At 42.5% G+C, this 22,735-nt stretch overlaps 1 protein-coding gene across 5 annotated transcripts in view; it reads right to left on the bottom strand.

Annotated features, from left to right (window-relative positions):
• pde4d (phosphodiesterase 4D, cAMP-specific) overlaps positions 1-22,735 on the bottom strand; it is a 464,086-nt gene that overhangs the window by 40,990 nt on the left and 400,361 nt on the right. For all 5 annotated transcript variants that reach the window (XM_060932306.1, XM_060932305.1, XM_060932307.1 and 2 more), the window contains one exon: positions 1,223-1,335. In XM_060932306.1, the coding sequence (XP_060788289.1) occupies positions 1,223-1,335 (113 nt within the window). The remainder of the gene's footprint in view (positions 1-1,222; positions 1,336-22,735) is intronic.

The following is a 22,735-nucleotide window of genomic DNA, read 5'->3' as shown; positions in this document are numbered from 1 at the left end:
GCTCTTATTTAGGGGTTTCATACGAAAGGAGGTGAATGCCTATGCACACTCCAGATTTCTGTTTTTTCTTCTTAAGTATTGTTTGTGTCACAATAAAAAAAAAAAAGAAAACAATTTGCACCTTTAAAGTGGCAGGCATGTTGTGTAAATCAAATGGTGGTAACCCTCCCAAAATCCATTTTAATTCCAGCTTACAATATGATAAAACAGGGTAAACAGCAAGGGGATGAATACTTTTGCAAGACACTGTATATGTACCGGTATATATGACTTACACACACACACTACTTGGAAAATCCTCATGCAGTGCATCACTTCAGAAAGAGTTAAAGTATTTGATTCTGAAAAATAAAGCACCACTAAAAATCGACACTGATATTGACACTGTATAGTGGATTTGTGATGTGGTGCTGCTGGTGCTGGTAGGCTTGAGCAACAAAGCAAGCTGACAGGCCTTGTGTGTTACCATGGATACGTGATGGGGGGAAAGGAACAGACAGTCGAAGTGGAAACAACAAGACGTGAATGCTAGGTGCCCTTACACTAATAGGTGACCACTTCTGTAAGATCCTCGGCCGTGCATGTGCAGTATCAGTAGCGTGCTCGAAGTGTTGGGGTTTTGAGCAGCGGTGTTGTGGCGCAGCTGACTGGCTGGGGCTGATTAACATGCCGCATGTGTGCTAAGACCCTGATGGAGAGTGTGAGCATGCTCAGTGCAGCAGACAAGCGATTTTCACTTCCATCATTGTAAACACTCAGAGCAAGGCTTACAGAAATGAGAGCTTTACCATGCAGTGCGGCATGACGCAAAGACACACACATGGCGACCAGGCCTTGAGCAGACACAATGTACTGTGATGAAATGAGTGTATTGACAGGTAATGTTGCTGCTCCCGAAATGTGTCACCAGGGACAGTGGATTAGGAAGATTACAAAGCAGGCACAGATCAAAACATGAAAGATACTGTGATTAAATTAAATGAAGGCTTACGTTGAACCTGTTAATGGTTTAATAAGAGATTCCCAGGAGTAGGAAACAAAGAGGCCTGATGTGTAATGAGGGGACTCCGAGTCAGGGACATGAAAACCAACTCTGAATGAAAGAGACCTCATGAGCCTCACAAGAACTGTTCTGTGACACCTGGACCACTCTGTGGCATTACAACCATGACCAGAGCCAATCAACCCCCAGCTGAAATAAAGCAAAAGGTGCCAGTCTTACCTTGTTTGAGGCCATCTCGCTGACCGAGTGCCGTGTCTGCAGGGTTTCCAGCTGATCTAGGCACCAGTCAAGCTCCTCCAGCGTCTCTGTGGCCAGCTTCTGGTAGGCCTCTTCTGCGGGGAGAGAGGGGAGTGAGGGGTCAGTTCTGAGGCCCTTCAGTGGACTAGCTGAGGCTCCCAGCAGAGGGCCCAAACGGCCATACAGCGCCATGTTGGGGTGTCCCGGCTGGACGCATGGGTGGTTCTTCATGCTGTGCTCAGACCCTCCACGGTGAACGTCAAGGCTCCCGAAATGAGCCAAAAAAACCCCTCTCCAGTAAAAATATACAGAGCCTCAGTCAGAATGGTTATCCTCAAGTGGCAAAGTGAAGCCACAGGCTGCAGCTGAATCTCATGAGGTGAAGGTAACAGTATATCTCTAAAGAAAACACACAAAGGGGCCACACACACACACACACACATACATACGCACACACACTCACACACAGAGCGATGTATCCAGTGATCTAAGGTCCAATGTGCTGTTAAGCGCAGAGCGAGTGTCCCAGTGCTGGAGTTGTTTGCTGCTTGTGAGCAGGCCCATCTCTGCCCGGCTGCTCCTGCTTTACGTCCACAAGCTTTACATCCATACAGACCGGCCCAGAACAACGGCTAAAGGCATGATGTCTGAGCAACACACACAGACATATACACACACATGCACACACAGTGTATGTAGGGCTGACGCCAACAGATGACCGGTCTCTTCTCTGTCTCTAGTGTTCTAGCAGTAATAAGGGATAAAGACCCAGAGAGGGAAAAAAAAAGAAAAGTCTGTCAGCTGTGTGTGTGTGTGTATGTACGTACGTGTGTGTGTGTGTGTGTATGTGTGTGTGTATGTGTGTGTGCTAGCACAGCGGATGCCCTGTGTGTGCGGGGGGCGGCCGTGGTGCGTCGCTAGCCGAACGTGAGCAGAGCTTCCCTCTAAAACAGGAGCCTGAAGGCTGCCAGTGCTGCGCCGTGGAAGGAGAGCGCAAGCTGCAGCCAAACCATGGCTTGGAGTCTACAGGATTCAATGAGGAAGAATTTGCTGCACACAAGGCACAGGATATGGTCCTATAAGTATGTTAAGATGATCAAAACTGAACCCAGTTTCACCAAACATCAATTAGTAAGAAAGATAAACTGCACCTAAATGGAGCCACGAGGTTCCAGTTTCAAATTTGGACTATGGTAGGGGGACTTCTGCAAAGGATCATAGCACATACAGTGTGATTGACAACTAGACACTCCAGTTGTATTTGTAAAAATAAGAAAAAAGAAAAGAAAAATGTTACCTATGCAGTGTACGAACTTGGGAATGACTAGTGTAAGGAGACACCTATAATGTACGTTCCTCCTTAATTAAAGAACCTCCTTGGGGAGTATAGTGATTATGATGCATCTTATGTACAACATACTTTATTCTGTCCACATTCACTGGATATAAGCAATCACACACTCTGATTGGCTACTCTACTACTAGGATATCAGCTCATATACCGTGAGTAGAGAAAAACAAAATGGCGCAACGTGTTGCTGAACCAACCACGAACGGAAAAAAAACCCCTCTAAAATATGGAATAAATAAAAGTACTTGATGATGAGAACATATCTTTTTTATTTTTCAAGAATTATTATTATTATCGCATTTTCACAATTTGCTACTGTCATTTCGCCAGTTTGTTTACATTCTAAGCGGAAAGGATTTTGTCGGACGTTTTGTGTAAAAGTTTTATTTATCGAATTTGCAAAAAATAAATATAAAAATGCTCCGTTTCTCAAAATCCAGTAAATGTGGATTGAATAAAACAGTTATTTCACTCAATCTCGTCGTATATGGCTTATACCCAACTCGGTGCTACACGCCTCGTCTGCTATCAGCTCATGTACGACTCGATTTCATGGAATAACTGTGTGTGTGTATATATATCTCACACACACATCCATTATCTGTAGCCGCTTATCCTGTTCTACAGGGTCGCAGGCAAGCTGGAGCCTATCCCAGCTGACTACGGGTGAAAGGCAGGGTACACCCTGGACAAGTCGCCAGGTCATCACAGGGCTGACACATAGACACAGACAACCATTCACACTCACATTCACACCTACGCTCAATTTAGAGTCACCAGTTAACCTAACCTGCATGTCTTTGGACTGTGGGGGAAACCGGAGCACCCAGAGGAAACCCACGCAGACATGGGGAGAACATGCAAACTCCACACAGAAAGGCCCCCATTGGCCACTGGACTCGAACCCAGAACCTTCTTGCTGTGAGGCGACAGTGCTAAACATTGTACCACAGTGCTGCCATATATACATACAGGTAGTCGTCGACTTACGACCTATGCGACTTACGACCGATCAACGTTACGACCATCTGGTTATGACTGGCAAGTGTTTCCCAGCTGAGCTAGCTGAGTGTACGACAGTTTCCGCCCCAGCTCCTGGCAGCGCCTCTCGCCGCGTACAATAGTTTCCGCCCCAGCTCCCGGCAGCGCCTCTCGCCGCGTACAACAGTTTCCGCCCCAGCTCCAGGCACATGCGCAGTCTCTCTTGCGCTCCCTCGCGCACTCCGTCATACAGTTTCCGCCCCAGCTCCTGGCTTATGAAACAAGCAAATGCTCCCGCCAGCCCGAGCGCTGCAACAGCTGATGATGACGTAGACGACCCACAGCCAAGCACCAGTGATGCCAGCGGTCACTAAATTTTGTATTTTGCTATGTTCTACATTTGTCTTTTGGTATGTTTCAAACTAAAATGTTTTCTGTTTTTCACACCTGTATTTCGTATTTTTTGTTTTGCACATGTTAAACGAATTGTACTGTACGCAGTGTAGTATGCAGTGTTTGACTTAAAACAAATAATGAGCCAAGGTAATGAAATAAGAAAATGTTGATAAAATAAGACTTTAAGATGATTACAATATCATTACACATCACAATATACTTACGTTCATTTAACATAGGCTGACTTACGACCAGATCGGTTTACGACTGGTCAGTCGTAACCAAACGCAGTCATAAGTCGACGACTATAACCGGCGGCACGGTGGTGTAGTGGTTAGCGCTGTCGCCTCACAGCAAGAAGGTCCGGGTTCGAGCCCCGTGGCCGGCGAGGGCCTTTCTGTACAGAGTTGGCATGTTCTCCCCGTGTCCGCGTGGGTTTCCTCCGGGTGCTCCGGTTTCCCCCACAGTCCAAAGACATGCAGGTTAGGTTAACTGGCGACTCTAAATTGACCGTAGGTGTGAATGTGAGTGTGAATGGTTGTCTGTGTCTATGTGTCAGCCCTGTGATGACCTGGCAACTTGTCCAGGGTGTACCCCGCCTTTCGCCCATAGTCAGCTGGGATAGGCTCCAGCTTGCCTGCGACCCTGTAGAACAGGATAAAGCGGCTAGAGATAATGAGACGAGATGAGATATACAGTGCTCAGCATAAATGAGTACACCCCCTTTGAAAAGTAACATTTTAAACAATATCTCAGTGAACACAAACAATTTCCAAAATGTTGACAAGACAAAGCTTAATATAACATCTGTTTAACTTATAACGTGAAAGTAAGGTTAATAATATAAACTTAGATTATGCATTTTTCAGTTTTACTCAAATTAGGGTGGTGCAAAAATGAGTACACCCCACAACAAAAACTACTACATCTAGTACTTTGTATGGCCTCCATGATTTTTAATGACAGCACCAAGTCTTCTAGGCATGGAATGAACAAGTTGGCGACATTTTGCAACATCAATCTTTTTCCATTCTTCAGCAATGACCTCTTTTAGTGACTGGATGCTGGATGGAGAGTGATGCTCAACTTGTCTCTTCAGAATTCCCCGTAGGTGTTCGACTGGGTTCAGATCAGGAGACATACTTGGCCACTGAATCACTTTCACCCTGTTCTTCTTCAGAAATCCAACAGTGGCCTTAGATGTGTGTTTAGGATCATTATCATGTTGGAAAAATGCATGACAACCAAGGGCACGGAGTGATGGTAGCATCTTCTCTTTCAGTATAGAGCAATGCATCATCTGTGAATTCATGATGCCATCAATGAAATGCAGCTCCCCGACACAAGCAGCACTCATGCAGCCCCACATAAGGACACTGCCACCACCATGTTTCACTGTAGGCACCATGCAGTTATCTTTGTATTCCTCACCTTTGCGACGCCATACAGTTTTGAAGCCATCAGTTCCAAAAACATTTATCTTGGTCTCATCACTCCAGAGTATAGAGTCCCAGTAGTCTTCATCTTTGTCAGCATGGGCCCTGGCAAAATCTAGGCAGGCTTTTTTGTGCCTGGGCTTTAGGAGAGGCTTCTTTCGTGGACGGCATCCATGCATGCCATTCCTCTGCAGTGTACGCCGTATTGTGTCACGGGAAATAGTCACCCCAGTTTGGCTTTCTACTTCTTCAGATAACTGCAGTGAACTTGCATGCCGATTTTCTTCAACCCTTCTCATCAGAAGACGCTCCTGTCGAGGTGTTAACTTCCGTGGACGACCTGGACGTCTCTGTGAGATGGTTGCAGTTCCAACTTTCTGAAATTTTTGTACCACTTTTGCTACAGTATTCTGACTGATAAGTAAAGCTTTGCTGATCTTCTTGTAGCCTTCACCTTTGTGGTGTAAAGAAATTATTTTCTTTGGGGAATTCTGAAGAGACAAGTTGAGCATCACTCTCCATCCAGCATCCAGTCATTAAAAGAGGTCATCGTTGAAGAATGGAAAAAGATTGATGTTGCAAAATGTCGCCAACTTGTTCATTCCATGCCTAGAAGACTTGGTGCTGTCATTAAAAATCATGGAGGCCTTACAAAGTATTAGATGTAGTAGTTTTTGTTATGGGGTGTACTCATTTTTGCACCACCCTAATTTGAGTAAAACTGAAAAAATGTGTAATCTAAGTTATATTATTAACCTTACTTTCACATTATAAGTTAAACAGACGTTATATTAAACTTTGTCTTGTCAGCATTTTGGAAATTCTTTGTGTTTATTGAGATATTGTTTAAAATGTTACTTTTCAAAGGGGGTGGACTCATTTACACTGAGCACTGTATACAACCTGTATGCTATATAAATGTGCAGGGTATTTTTATTCGTCCATCAGACCATTATTCTGAAGACTATAACACTTTTAAATGCATTTCTAAATCCATTCAAAATTCAAGTTTTAACCATTTCTCCTTGATCAATTTAAATGCAAGTATGGGATAATTCCCTATTCTCTATAAAGCACTTATCTGCACCATTTAGACAGTATATCTATGTGTCATAGTGAAAGTGTATTAAAATGATCCTTGACTCAATTTTGTAAGCGTGCTAGAATAGTAGTGCACGTAAGCATGTCTAAGTTGCAAACCTGAGACATGAAATCACAAGAAGCACATGTTCACTCATCTAACAAAGCTCGGATTATCCCTGTCACTTTCTTTCCTCCTTCCTTCCTTCCTTCCTTCCTTCCTTCCTTCCTTCCTTTTTCTCTTTGTCTCTCTCACTCTGCTTCTCTCTCTCTCTCTCTCTCTGCTACACAGGACTGGGGTGCCACTCTCTGAAAGGGACTGCACTGACGTCAATGGCATTCTTCTCATGCTTAGTGCGACACCAGACACCAGTGCGAGCGAGGCCACTGGCTCCATGGACAGAAGGGCTGCTTCGATATTCTGGACTGGATCACAACAGTCTGGATCGGGGACTCTGTATATGCTACTGGCTCAATATTCATCAATTTAACATTAGCGTTACTAAGCTCTTAGTGTTACACCTGCTTAGAACCCAATTTGAAGGAATAGTTCATCCAAAAATTACATTTACACAAATTTCCACCCAAGCAGAAAATGAGACATGTCTGGTGACTAAAGTTTTGGGTCTGCACTGGTGTGAGAGTTTAGATGACGTAGACTTTCACTATTTGTTACAAAAATTACCCTTGTACCGCTGGTGCAAAACTAAAGGAACAAATGCCAGAACCAAACCTTTCCTGATTATTTATGCGAGTTGAGGATAAGAGAGAAATTGTGGTAACTATTGGCAAAACTGTTTCTTTAAGAATTCTGCCTATAAGAGATAGTAATAATGTGTGTAACTAATGACGTAAATGCAAAACACTTCTTTGTAACGGATGTCTACAAAAATATAAACTGCCTGACAAAAAAAAATTTAATCGGACCACCTTTAGCTCTGATTCCAGCGAACGATTAATTTCAACGACATTGTACAACATCACAACATTTATTTCCATCCACAGCTGCAGTAATATTTCACTGAGATCATGTATTGATAATGGGCGAGTCAAACCACTCTGTAAAGTCTTCTCCAGAACATCCCTAAGACTTTTAATGGGGTTCAGGTCCGGACTCTGTGGTGGCTAATTCATCTCATCTCATCTCATCTCATCTCATCTCATCTCATCTCATCTCATCTCATTATCTCTAGCTGCTTTATCCTTCTACAGGGTCGCAGGCAAGCTGGAGCCTATCCCAGCTGACTACGGGCGAAAGGCGGGGTACACCCTGGACAAGTCGCCAGGTCATCACAGGGCTGTGGTGGCTAATTCATATGTGAAAATGATTCCTCATGCTTCCTGAATCATCTCATCTCATCTCATTATCTCTAGCTGCTTTATCCTTCTACAGGGTCGCAGGCAAGCTGGAGCCTATCCCAGCTGACTACGGGCGAAAGGCGGGGTACACCCTGGACAAGTCGCCAGGTCATCACAGGGCTGACACATAGACACAGACAACCATTCACACTCACATTCACACCTACGGTCAATTTAGAGTCACCAGTTAACCTAACCTGCATGTCTTTGGACTGTGGGGGAAACCGGAGCACCCGGAGGAAACCCACGCGGACACGGGGAGAACATGCAAACTCCACACAGAAAGGCCCTCGCCGGCCCCGGGGCTCAAACCCAGGACCTTCTTGCTGTGAGGCAACAGCGCTAACCACTACACCACCGTGCCGCCCTTCCTGAATCACTTTTTCACAATTTGAGCCCAATGAATACTGGCATTATCATTCTGGAATATGCTCGTGCCATCCATAAAAAAAATCCATTGATGTCAACCTGGTCATTCAGTACATTCAGGTCATCAGCTGACTTCATTTTTTTGCCACATAATGATGCTGAGCCTCGACCTAACCAAGGGAAGCAACCCCAGATCATAACACTGCACAATGTATGATAGGTGCATCACTTCATGAGCTTCCCTTCTTACCCTGACACCCCCATTGCTCTGGAATCGGGTAAATCTGGACCCATCAGACCTCATGAACTTTTTCCATTCCTCCAGAGTCTAATCTTTATGCTCCCTAGAAAACTGAAGCCTTTTCTTCCGATTAGCTTCACTAACTTTCTTTTGGCCACACAGCTGTTTAATCACAATCCTGTGAGTTCTCATCACATTGTGCATGTGGAAATGCTCTTACTTTCACTATTAAACCTAGCCATGAGTTCTACTGTTGATTTTTTACAATTCATCTTCACCAAGTGTTTAAGTGATCTCTGATCACGGTCAGTCAATTTTTTTCCCCCGATCACATTTCTTCCACAAAGTTGATGGTTCACCACTGTCCTTCCATGTTTTAATAATGTGTTGGACAGTTCTTAACCCATTTTCAGTCAATTCAGCAATCTCCTTAGTTGTTTTCTTTGCTTGATGCAGGCCAATAATTTGACTCTTTTGAAACACAGTGCAGTCTTTTCCACAACCACGGGATACGTCTTCCCACATGGATATCAAAGAAATGAGAAGCTACTCACTGCATCAGTTCGGGTTAAAAGAATTGTCGCCAGCTGAATCATATTAATGACTGCATTAATTATCCAATCAAAGGCCTTTTACTATTTGCTTATTTAAATCCGAACAGTGACTTTTTTTTTTTTGGCCAGGCAGTTTACATTTTTTGTATAGTATTTTTGTATGGACCCTTTTCACGTGACGTCACGACAAACGCGGCCACCATTTTGGACGTGTACTACCAGTAGTTTACCACAGCCAGCATTGAGGAACGGCAGCAAAGAAAGTGTTTATTTTCAGCAAGACTTCCATCATGCCACTATGTTGTTGTGCACCTCGATGTAGTAACCATCAACAAACAAGGCAAGGGTTATCATTTTATTGGATCCCGGTAGATGCTGACCGACGGAGAAGATGGATAGTGGCATACCAGCGCTTGTGTAGTGACCACTTTGTTGGAGGTAAGATGAATAAAATTAGCCAGAAAAGGCATTACATTGCTGTTAACATTCCATTCTAGTTTACTGTAATTATGATCTGGCAGCTATTTACACCGGATCCAGTGTAAATAGCCGCCGGAGCTAACGTCCGAGGTTCCGGAGCGCGCTCGCTCGCGGCCCGGCCGGAGCCGGCGGCCGCAGAACCGGCGCGCGCGCGCTCGCGGCCCGGCCAGACGTTGGCTCCGGCAGCTATTTACACTGGATCCGGTGTAAATAGCTGCCAGATCATAATTACAGTAAACTAGTAAATACAGTTTTCTGCATCTCGCTCCTTTTTCTTTTATGTTTGTCGCCTTCCTCGCATTCAAACCGATTTGAGCCGAAGTCCACTACATGTCCAAAATGGCGGTCGCGTTTACGAAGGTCACGTGACTGAAAAGGGTCCATACTATTAACTTCGTGCTTTATTTACTGTTAGCTTGTTAGTTGATAATAGTCAAGTTAACTGACTACTTAGCTAATACACTAGTTAATTAACACACGGGAGCTATACAAAAAAATATGTGTACTGTATGCATATATAATGTATACTGCTTTAGTTAATGTTAGGTTAAAGTTAGATAATTAACTAACAGTAACCAAAACACCAATTATATAAAGGCTGGTCAAGGAGCTAATATTTATAGATGAAAGCTTGTTCATGAAAATATAGTAATATTTAAGGTATACTGTATAAGGTATACTGTAGTTATATAATTATGTTTCAAATTATACAAAGTTGGCTAACTTAAAATGAGTATTTCTCTGTGTTAGCGAGCTCATATTAGCTTAGTTATACAAGCTAAAGCAGCGTGGCTGTACTGTCATATAGACTGTCTGTATCTGTAGTTCAACATTATTTAATATTATATTAGCTGTAGCATTAAAAAAATTAATGTAATATACAGTTATACACTTAACAATAATCTGGTGCTTCAGCTAATGTTAACTAGCTGGCTAAGGGTGTTTGGTTACCTAGCAAACTAATATTAACAACAACAGCTAATGTTTGCTAATTTTGCAACAGTATCAAGTTTTGTTAAAGTAGAAAATGTTAATGTTAACTGAAAGAATGTTAGGGAAAAAAAACATGCATTTACAATGCTGCCATCTCATAAATATATGTTAAACACTATAAAGACAGCTAAGTGTTTCAATGTGTGTTAGCAAGCTAATATTAGCTTATACAAACTAAACTGGCAAGATTGCTGGGAAATCACAAACTGTGCCCGTATACCCTGCCTGTACTTCTAGCATAATGCTCCCAAATTTAATATTATCTGTAGAATAAAAAGTTTACTGTTACTGCTAAGAATGATTTACATAATATACAAATAGTGTTAGCTTGAAGTTGGTGCTTAGGCTAATATTAGTTATAATAATAATAATAATTTACTGCTTATAGCGCGCAAATTACTGTATGCATATGTATATACAGCGCCCTCCACAATTATTGGCACCCCTGGTTAAGATGTGTTAAAAGCCTTAAAATAAATTCAATTTTTATTGCAGAAGCATAATCTCACACTGAAAATTATAGAAAAATGTAACCCTTAACTCAAGTGAATTAAAAAAAAAAATCCCTGACTAAGAAATAATTATTTTTCATAAAATCACCTGTTCCACAATTATTGGCACCCATAACAATTCCTAGAAAATAAATGTAATTGAAGCATTTCTGTCATTTCTACTGTACTTTATAGAGGTTTTCGACCTGACGTCATAGGGTCACGTGATACTGTTTACGCCGCCATTTTGGAGGTCAAACAAAGCCATGCTTATCAGCAAACAACGCTTGTAATATCCATCTTCTTCATCGCTTACTTTTATCGTAGAATGCCTGATACGTGTTGTGCAGTTAGCTGCCACAACAGAAGAGGGGATACACCTGGATTAACATTCCATAGGTTCCCGGCCGATCGACAGCGTCGCGAAAAGTGGATCACGGCGATCAGGCGAGAGAATTGGCAGCCCACCGAACACACGCGTTTGTGTGGCGAACATTTTGTCTCAGGTAACTTTTCCAAAAGTTTAAAGATATCGTATGCGAGATAAATGACAAATTATACATGTAGCCTAGCACCTAGCCTACACGTAAGCCCTGTTAGGCGGTGTTCAGGCTACCTGGCACCTAGCCCCACTAGTCAGGCTACGATGGTTTTATCTTTATACATCCATGGTTTTATATATGTGAGACGGGGACCGCTCGGCCTCATCAATGGGGCTACCTGGCACCGGGCTTCTTACTAGTGTTTGGGCGGCTTACGTGTAGTCTAGGTTTAACATACACGGTGCCCTCAGGCGAGGCAGAGCCATGTTGTTGGGTGGGTTGTACTTTTTAGATGTGAATATGCAATGGACAAAACTAGAATTCGATACTAGACATATTAATTATTATGCATTTTTCTATATGATTAATGGAACTCTCTCTCTCTCTCTCTCTCTCAACCTGGACACTATTTTTCTAACTGAAATGAATTTACTTTTATTTGGTATCACGTTGAAGTAGACTGTTATGGAATTTTTTTGCCACAAAATGTTGTTGGAAATCTTTGTCATGGCAACCATTCAAACAATGCATGCTGTGAAAAGGGAAAATACATATTTTTTGACAAATCTTTAAAGTAGGTTTTTCTATTTAAATATTAAAAGTAGTAGCCTACTTCTTAAAGTTATTCAATTTAGATTTAGTAGCATATTGACAGTATAATGTCACTCGATAACCCACATGTTGGGCTAGCGGGAGTCGCCATTGTTGTGACCGCCAAAATGGCGCCATCTACTTGTCGACATGGCAACGGTTACGTGGGTCGAAAACCTCTATAAAGTTGATCAGAGTATCTAGGAACCTTTAATTAGTAATTCATCACATCCTGTTTCCCTGGGGTATAAATATGATGTGACACAGGCCTATTTCTCTTATCCACTCTTCAACATGGGAAAGACAAGAGAACACACCATTCAAAGTAAGGCAGATGTGTGTCGACCTTCATAAGTCAGGCAATGGCTACAAGAAAATAGCCACTCGCCTACACCTGCCCATATCTACAGTCAGAGGAATCATCAAGAAGTTTAAAACAACTGGAACAGTGGCAAACAAGCCTGGATGAGGATGCAAGTTTATCTTGCCACCACGCACAGTGAGGAGGATGGTAAGAGAAGTAAAAAGTTCTCCAAAGCTCACTGTTAGAGAATTGCATCAAAGAGTAGGATCTTGGGGTCACAAAGTCTCCATAACAACCATCAGGCGCTATCTACATGCCAACAAGCTGTTTGGGAGGCATGCACAGAAAAAGCCTTTTCTCACTTACAAGCATAAATGTAAAGGTCTGGAGTTTGCTAAGCGGTACTGGGACTTCAACTGGGACCGTGTGCTTTGGTCAGATGAGACCAAGATAGAGCTTTTTGGCAACAAACACTCTAATACATCATAAAAGATGAGTACGCGGAAAAGCACCTCATGCCCACTGTGAAGTATGGGGGAGGATCGGTGATGCTGTGGGCCTGTTTCTCTTCCAAAGGCCCCGGGAACCTTGTTAGGGTGCATGGCATCATGAACTCTTTGAAATACCAGGACATTTTAAATCAAAATCTGGTGGCCTCTGCCCGAAAGCTGAAGATGGGTCGTCACTGGGTCTTTCAGCAAGATAATGACCCTAAACATGTGGCCAAATCTACACAAAAATGGTTCACCAGACACAAAATCAAGCTCCTCCCATAGCCATCTCAGTCCCCAGACCTCAACCCAATTGAAAACCTGTGGGGTGAGCTGAAGAGGAGAGTGCATAGGAGAGGACCCAGGACTCTGGATGATTTAGAGAGATTGTGCAAAGAGGAATGGTCGAAGATCCCTCTCTCTGTATTCTCCCATCTTGTGAAATGTTATAGGAGAATATTAAGTGCTGTCTTGTTGGCAAAAGGGTAAGAGTGTGTGTGTGTGTGTGTGTGTGTGTGTGTGTGTGTGTGTGTGTGTGTGTGTGTGTGCGGGGAAGCAGGAAAGATATTGCACTTAATATTGCACATTATATTGCACATTGTCCGGTATTGCTTATTGTTAGACTAGGCTACTACTCCTTCCCGTCCTCTGTCCTCCTGTTACCCGTCCTCCCCCCCAGAGAGGAGTTGTACAGTCTGATGGAGCGAGGAACAAAGGAGTTTTTGAGTCTGTTCGTCCTGCACTTGGGAAGGAGCATTCTGTCACTGAACAGGCTCCTCTAGTTGCTGATGACGGTGTGCAGAGGGTGACTGGCATCGTCCATGATGTTCAATAATTTGTCTATAGACCTCTTCTCTGCCACCGTCACCAGAGAGTCCAGCTTCATGCCGACCACAGAGCCGGCCCGCCTGATCAGTTTGTCCAGCCTGGATGTGTCCTTCTTGGATGTGCTGCCCCCCCAGCATACCACGGTGTAAAACAGGACACTGGTGACCACAGACTGATAGAACATCCGCAGGAGTTTCCTGCAGATGTTAAAGGACCGCAGCCTCCTAAGGAAGTATAGCCTGCTCTGTCCCTTCCTGTATAAGTGATTGGTGTTGCAAGTCCAGTCCAGCTTGCTGTCCAGCCACAGCCTGAGGTACTTGTAGGAATCCACAGCCTCCACCTCGACTCCCTCGATCAGAACTGGTAGTGACCTTGGTCTGGACCTCCCAAAGTCAAAGACCAGCTCCTTGGTCTTCGAGGTGTTGAGCTGCAGATGGTTCCTGTTGCACCACACAGCAAAGTCCCTCACCAAGCTCCTATACTCCTCCTCTCTGTCGTCACTGATACAGCCATCGTTGGGTGTGTCATCAGCAAACTTCTGAATGTGACACAGCTCCGAGTTGTAGCAGAAGTCCGTAGTGTACAGGGTGAAGAGAAGAGGGGCCAGCACCGTGCCCTGGGGTGCTCCGGTGCTGCTAATTACAGTGTCAGACGTGATGTCCTTCAGCCTGACGTACTGCGGCCTGTCAGTGAGGTAGCTGGAGAGCCAGGTGACCAGGCAGGGGTCTTCAACTCTTGCTTGTAAACCTTTGTGATATTTAGCTTACTTTAGGTGCATCGATGGTGTGGCCCTTTACTTATATAGGAACACCTAGCTGAACGAGTCTGACAAAATACACAAACTGCTTATATGCTTTAGACTTTTAATTACTCACTATGTTTACATGCACAAAACTGGTTTTTGCCTTGATTCCGAAAAAAGTATTCATACAATGCTGTATACATGGCTAATGAAAATGAATATTCCACTAATATTCCTGATTACATACAGTGCATCGTACGTACTCCCAGCCTTGCAGTCTTTTGCCTAGTCGGTTTGTATGAAATATATGATCAAATGCGCATTACAAAATATTATAAAAATATGGGCATATACATACACGTGGCGCGCGTGTGCGCATACACATTACCCAGGTCATGATGGCTAAAGGTAGCCAGCTAACCAACATTAACCAAAACACCAAGCTGTTCTTAGTTAGCATTTAGCTAGTCTTGGTGAGGGAGATAATGTCAGTGTTTGGTGGAAGATTATTGGTGAAAATAACCTGATGCTGTCACGTCATAAATAACATACATACAGTGGGGCAAAAAAGTATTTAGTCAGCCACCAATTGTGCAAGTTCTCCCACTTAAAAAGATGAGAGAGGCCTGTAATTTTCATCATACGTACACTTCAACTATGAGAGACAAAATGGGGGGAAAGAATCCAGGAAATCACATTGTAGGATTTTTAATGAATTAATTGGTAAATTCCTCAGTAAAATAAGTATTTGGTCACCTACAAACAAGCAAGATTTCTGGCTCTCACAGACCTGTAACAACTTCTTTAAGAGGCTCCTCTGTCCTCCACTCGTTACCTGTATTAATGGCACCTGTTTGAACTCGTTATCAGTATAAAAGACACCTGTCCACAACCTCAAACAGTCACACTCCAAACTCCACTATGGCCAAGACCAAAGAGCTGTCAAAGGACACCAGAAACAAAATTGTAGACCTGCACCAGGCTGGGAAGACTGAATCTGCAATAGGTAAGCAGCTTGGTGTGAAGAAATCAACTGTGGGAGCAATTATTAGAAGATGGAAGACATACAAGACCACTGATAATCTCCCTCGATCTGGGGCTCCACGCAAGATCTCACCCCGTGGGATCAAAATGATCAAAAGAACGGTGAGCAAAAATCCCAGAACCACACGGGGGGACCTAGTGAATGACCTGCAGAGAGCTGGGACCAAAGTAACAAAGGCTACCATCAGTAACACACTACGCCGCCAGGGACTCAAATCCTGCGGTGCCAGATGTGTCCCCCTGCTTAAGCCAGTACATGTCCAGGCCCATCTGAAGTTTGCTAGAGAGCATTTGGATGATCCAGAAGAGGATTGGGAGAATGTCATATGGTCAGATGAAACCAAAATAGAACTTTTTGGTAAAAGCTCAACTTGTCGTGTTTGGAGGAGAAAGAATGTTGAGTTGCATCCAAAGAACACCATACCTACTGTGAAGCATGGGGGGTGGAAACATCATGCTTTGGGGCTGTTTTTCTGCAAAGGGACCAGGACGACTGATCCGTGTAAAGGAAAGAATGAATGGGGCCATGTATCGTGAGATTTTGAGTGAAAACCTCCTTCCATCAGCAAGGGCATTGAAGATGAAACGTGGCTGGGTCTTTCAGCATGACGATGATCCCAAACACACCGCCCGGGCAACGAAGGAGTGGCTTCGTAAGAAGCATTTCAAGGTCCTGGAGTGGCCTAGCCAGTCTCCAGATCTCAACCCCATAGAAAATCTTTGGAGGGAGTTGAAAGTCCATGTTGCCCAGCGACAGCCCCAAAACATCACTGCTCTAGAGGAGATCTGCATGGAGGAATGGGCCAAAATACCAGCAACAGTGTGTGAAAACCTTGTGAAGACTTACAGAAAACGTTTGACCTCTGTCATTGCCAACAAAGGGTATATAACAAAGTATTGAGATGAACTTTTGTTATTGACCAAATACTTATTTTCCACCATAATTTGCAAATAAATTCTTTAAAAATCAGACAATGTGATTTTCTGGATTTTTTTTTCTCATTTTGTCTCTCATAGTTGAAGTGTACCTATGATGAAAATTACGGGCCTCTCTCATCTTTTTAAGTGGGAGAACTTGCACAATTGGTGACTGACTAAATACTTTTTTGTTCCACTGTGTGTATATATATATATATATATATATATATATATATATATATATATATATATATATATATATATATATATATATATATATATATATATATGGCTACGTCTTTTGGAGTGTATTAGCAAGCTGATAATAATCACGTTTTCCTTTTAAAAGAACGGGCTTTTTCAGCCCAGTCCAGTGTTTTCTGCTGTCGTTCTGCAGGGCTGCAGTTGGACACTGCTGGACCTGGAGCATGACACTCTTAACCTAATGATTGTGTTTATATAAGCAGAGCATGCTGACATTAGATTGTTGCATTTCCCCTGAGTTACCTGATGCATATTTATCTACACCAGAGCCCTCTTCTCTACTCCAGGATCCTACTTTAAATGTGCTATAAATAGCCCAAGGAACATAAGCTAATCAATACAATGACAGGTGTGTCATAAATCGATGAGTCCATCAGTCAGTTCTTATCACAGCCTCTGTCTGGCTTCTAGTGTCAGAAACGTTTTATAGCAGTTATTTTAGGGTATACGTGTGTAAACAAGCATAAAATAAACACTTTTATTGCTTTTAAAGAAACTTCTTGATAAAATATTGCTACATATCATGGATAATACCTGTTTCAACTCTTGCTTGTAAACCTTCATGATATTTAGCCTACTTTAGGTGTATCGATGGCATGGTCCTTTACTTATACAGGAACACCTAGCTGAACGAGTCTGACAAAATACACAAACTGCTTATATGCTTTAGACTTTTACTCACTATGTTTACATGCACAAAACCGGTTTTTGCCTTGATTCCAAAAAAAAGTATTCGTACTATGCTGTATACATGGCTAATGAAAATTCTACTAATATTCCCGATTACATACAGTACATCGTACGTACTTCCAGCCTTGCAGTCTTTTGCCCAGTCGGTTTGTGTACAACGCACAGAGTTGACTGACTATAAACAGGCAAGAGGCCACGTGTCATAAACTACCGTTAAAAACCCCAACTAAGACGCATATTCCGAATGCACTGGATCCATACATACGGTATATACATGTCCAGAAAATGCTCCTAAAATACAAATAATATCGGCATATCCCATGTCTTCATCGGAATAAGAATAATTCGGAATATCCAAACAGAATGTGCTGTTTACATGAACTGTATCAAATTCCGAATATGGTCATATTCAGAATGATACTGGAATATTAAAGTGCATGTAAACATACTGATAGTGTCCGTTCTCATAAATCCTCACAACTCCTCCACAATATTTTGATTTTTTAATTAATTTTGATTAATTAGTGTATTTTCGGGGCGGCACGGAGGTGTAGTGGTTAGCACTGTCGCCTCACTGCAAGAAGGTCCTGGGTTCGAGCCCAGCAGCCGGCAAAGGCCTTTCTGTGTGGAGTTTGCATGTTCTCTGCGTGTCTGGGTTTCCTCCGGGTGCTCCGGTTTCCCCCACAGTCCAAAGACATGCAGGTCAGGCTAGTTGGTGACTTTAAATTGACCGTAGGTGTGAATGTGAGTGTGAATGGTTGTTTGTTTCTATGTGTCAGCCCTGTGATGACCTGGTGACTTGTCCAGGGTGTACCCCGCCTTTCGCCCGTAGTCAGCTGGGATAGGCTCCAGCTTGCCTGCGACCCTGTAGAACAGGATAAAGCGGCTAGAGATAATGGATTGATGGAGAATGTATTTTCCAATTTCATCTGAAATTCAGTCTTGTTTTAGTTAACGTTTATTGTGTCTTCATTTCAATTTGATGTAGCATAGTTTATTTCAGTTTACAAAAATGTGTTGGTAATGATCAACTTAAGATATAATTATAGCTATGATTCCCTTATCCAGCATTATTACAGCATTAATTAACCTCAGAAACACGGTGAGCAGCACAGAGGTGTAAGTGGTTAGCACGGTCGCCTCACAGCAAGAAGGTTCTGGGTTCGAGTCCAGCGGCCAGTGGGGGCCTTTCTGTGTGGAGTTTGCATGTTCTCCCCGTGTCTGTGTGGGTTTCCTCCGGGTGCTCCGGTTTCCCCCACAGTCCAAAGACATGCAGGTTAGGTTAATATGGGACGGCCTTGGGCTGAGGTGCCCTTGAGCGAGGCACCTAACTCTCAACTGCTTCCCGGGCGCTGTTAGCATGGCTGCCCACTGCTCTGGGTGTGTGTGTTCACTTCTTCAGATGGGTTAAATGCAGAGAGGAAATTTCACAAGTGTATGATGAATCAAGTTGTGCTTTCTTTCCTTTCTTTCTTTCTAAACCACGAACTTTAAAATTAACTATAGATAAGCTTATGTTAACAAAGTAATAAACGCTTGTTGGAGTTCTCATCTCATCTCATTATCTCAAGCCGCTTTATCCTTCTACAGGGTCGCAGGCAAGCTGGAGCCTATCCCAGCTGACTACGGGCGAAAGGCGGGGTACACCCTGGACAAGTCGCCAGGTCATCACAGGGCTGACACATAGACACAGACAACCATTCACACTCACATTCACACCTACGGTCAATTTAGAGTCACCAGTTAACCTAACCTGCATGTCTTTGGACTGTGGGGGAAACCGGAGCACCCGGAGGAAACCCACGCGGACACGGGGAGAACATGCAAACTCCGCACAGAAAGGCCCTCGCCGGCCCCGGGGCTCGAACCCAGGACCTTCTTGCTGTGAGGCGACAGCGCTAACCACTACACCACCGTGCCGCCGCTTGTTGGAGTTGATATTTGATATAAAAACACCTGGATTAACAAGTTTGTATTCCATCCATGAATAAAAATATGCTCACAATAACCAGTCTTGTGATGCCTTAATATGTTTTGCAGTGGTTAAATGGAAAAATCCATAAGTGAAGTGTTTCAGTAATTACTCTCAGGGACCTGAATGAATTTGAGTATTTTTTATTTATAGTTATGTTCATATGTGGTATTTTATGGATGAAATATCAAGTAATTTGTGTCTTAGCGTCCTTTGATGATATACAATTAATCACTGCTTCAATTCATGGCTTGTTATACTAACTAATGCATTAAATAATGTTATATTCCAGTGCTGTAGAATTTTCAATTCTGATTGGCTAGAAATTGTTGATTAATTTTGCACAACAGCAGCTTGGAAAGTTGTTCTGGCTCCATGTGAAATGACAGGTTTATATTAATGCGCTTGTTCTAAATGCGCTATCGTTTCTATAGTAATGACTCCTTCACAGGGACTTAAAGGCACTGACGGCAAAGTCATCTGAAATTTTTATTTTTATTTTTTCTTGTGCATGGCATTTTCCTATGTCCCGCTAGAACAATATTATGCGGATGAGATGTGATCATTTTGATGTGCCGAGGCTCGGTTTTCTCCATTTTGGGACCGAAAATCCTACCTCTTGAGGTAAACAGTATGGCCACCGAATGCGAGGAACTTGAACTGATTAGCATAACTGTGGAACTGCGTCACACCAAGATGGCGATGTGCAGAAAACACCACGACCCTGCATCGACCTCAGAGAGTTTTGAGTCACAGGTATGTACGGTGGTGCTTGAAAGTTTGTGAACCCTTTAGAATTTTCTATATTTCTGCATAAATATGACCTAAAACATCATCAGATTTTCACACAAGTCCTAAAAGTAGATAAAGAGAACCCAGTTAAACAAATGAGACAAAAATATTATACTCGGTCATTTATTTATTGAGGAAAATGATCCAATGTTACATATCTGTGAGTGGCAAAAGTATGTGAACCTCTAGGATTAGCAGTTAATTTGAAGGTGAAATTAGACTCAGGTGTTTTCAATCAATGGGATGACAATCAGGTGTGAGTGGGCACCCTGTTTTATTTAAAGAACAGGGATCTATCAAAGTCTGATCTTCACAACACGTTTGTGGAAGTGTATCATGGCACGAACAAAGATTTCTGAGGACCTCAGAAAAAGCGTTGTTGATGCTCATCAGGCTGGAAAAGGTTACAAAACCATCTCTAAAGAGTTTGGACTCCACCAATCCACAGTCAGACAGATTGTGTACAAATGGAGGAAATTCAAGACCATTGTTTCCCTCCCCAGGCGTGGTCGACCAACAAAGATCACTCCAAGAGCAAGGTGTGTAATAGTCGATGAGGTCACAAAGGACCCCAGGGTAACTTCTAAGCAACTGAAGGCCTCCCTCACATTGGCCAATGTTAATGTTCATGAGTCCACCATCAGGAGAACACTGAACAACAATGGTGTGCATGACAGGGTTGCAAGGAGAAAGCCACTGCTCTCCAAAAAGAACGTTGGTGCTCATTTGCAGTTTGCTAAAGATCACGTGGACAAGCCAGAAGGCTATTGGAAAAATGTTTTGTGGATGGATGAGACCAAAATAGAATTTTTTTAGTTTAAATGTGAAGTGTTATGTTTGGAGAAAGGATAACACTGCATTCCAGCATACAGTAAGAACTTTATCCCATCTGTGAAACATGGTGGTGGTAGTATCATGGTTTGGGCCTGTTTTGCTGTATCTGGGCCAGGACGGCTTGCCATCACTGATTGAACAATGAATTCTGAATTATACCAGCGAATTTTAAAGGAAAATGTCAGAACATCTGTCCATGAACTGAATCTCAAGAGAAGGTGGGTCATGCAGCAAGACAACGACCCTAAGCATACAAATCGTTCTACCAAAGAATGGTTAAAGAAGAATAAAGTTCATGTTTTGGAATGGCCAAGTCAAAGTCCTGACCTTAATCCAATTGAAATGTTGTGGAAGGACCTGAAGTGAGCAGTTCATGTGAGGAAACCCTCCAACATCCCAGAGTTGAAGCTGTTCTGTACGGAGGAATGGGCTAAAATTCCTCCAAGCTGGTGTGCAGGACTGATCAACAGTTACCGGAAACGTTTAGTTGCAGTTATTGCTGTACAAGGGGGTCACACCAGATACTGAAAGCAAAGGTTCACATACTTTTGCCACTCAGATATGTAATATTGGATCATTTTCCTCAATAAATAAATGACCAAGTATAATATTTTTGTCTCATTTGTTTAACTGGGTTCTCTTTGTCTACTTTTAGAACTTGTGTGAAAATCTGATGATGTTTTAGGTCATATTTAGGCAGAAATATAGAAAATTCTAAAAAGGGTTCACAAACTTTCAAGCACCACTGTAATTTGTGGTTGACATTCGTGAATAGATCCATGAAACAAAAGACGAATATCTCTTTTCTCTGTTACTGCTTTTGTGTTATCATTTCTTTCTCTGTAAGATCAAAACATTAGGTGTATAACTCCATACTCACACTCTCCAATCCAAGACGAGTGCTGCAAATTCTTCGTCAGATTTTGTGTCTGTTTCATCCTTCAGTCAATTCCAGCGGTCAATCTGTCCCTTCACGAAAATTCTTGCAGACAACTTTTTGTTTTCCACTGCTTTTCCGGCCCACTTTCTAGCTGATTTGCTTTTATATTTTCATTTTCTTTTCCACTAGATTTTAGCTGGAGGGAGCGCGGAGTCCACTATGTTTGCTCATGCCAACTTGTTTTGGTTAAAAGTAGGTCAAACGCCCCACGGTGGTCACCTGATATTGTTGCTCACTCGCTTCGGCAATCTCCGGAATCGTAAAATGTGGGACGCATTTTATCTCGGCAAAACATTTACATATGGGATACACAGTGTGTGTAGCAGCACAACTCCTCAATTTCAACTCAAATCAACACGAAACATCTTGAAACTCCAATAGCAAAAGAAATAAAGCATTTTTGCCCAGAATTCAACTTTGCAGTCAGCATCTTTAAATAGCAGACACCTGCAAACTTAGATTTGATAATAAAGAGATTTGTTGTGATATAGCACAATTTCTTGAAGACAAATTTTTATTTTAACATATATATATAATGGAAGGAGATACCGGTGTCAGTGCATTAAGTGTCAAATTTGTCTTATCACCTTTGAAAGAGGCAGGTGAGAGACAAATTATAGGTGAAATAATGTAAGAAATAGCAGGGACCAGCTTAGTTTGTGAACATTCCAGAGCATGAAATGTAACTGTAAATAGATAAAAAAATACAATATATTGGTATTTAATTAACAACAAAAAAAACTGCCTGTGATATAAAGAGCACTCTGGTATGTGCTATGATCAGGAACAATAAACACCATCCTGTCATTGAT

This window comes from Neoarius graeffei, chromosome 10 (assembly GCF_027579695.1).
Source record: "Neoarius graeffei isolate fNeoGra1 chromosome 10, fNeoGra1.pri, whole genome shotgun sequence".
Taxonomy (NCBI): domain Eukaryota; kingdom Metazoa; phylum Chordata; class Actinopteri; order Siluriformes; family Ariidae; genus Neoarius; species Neoarius graeffei.
This window is presented reverse-complemented; position numbering and strand designations above follow the sequence as displayed.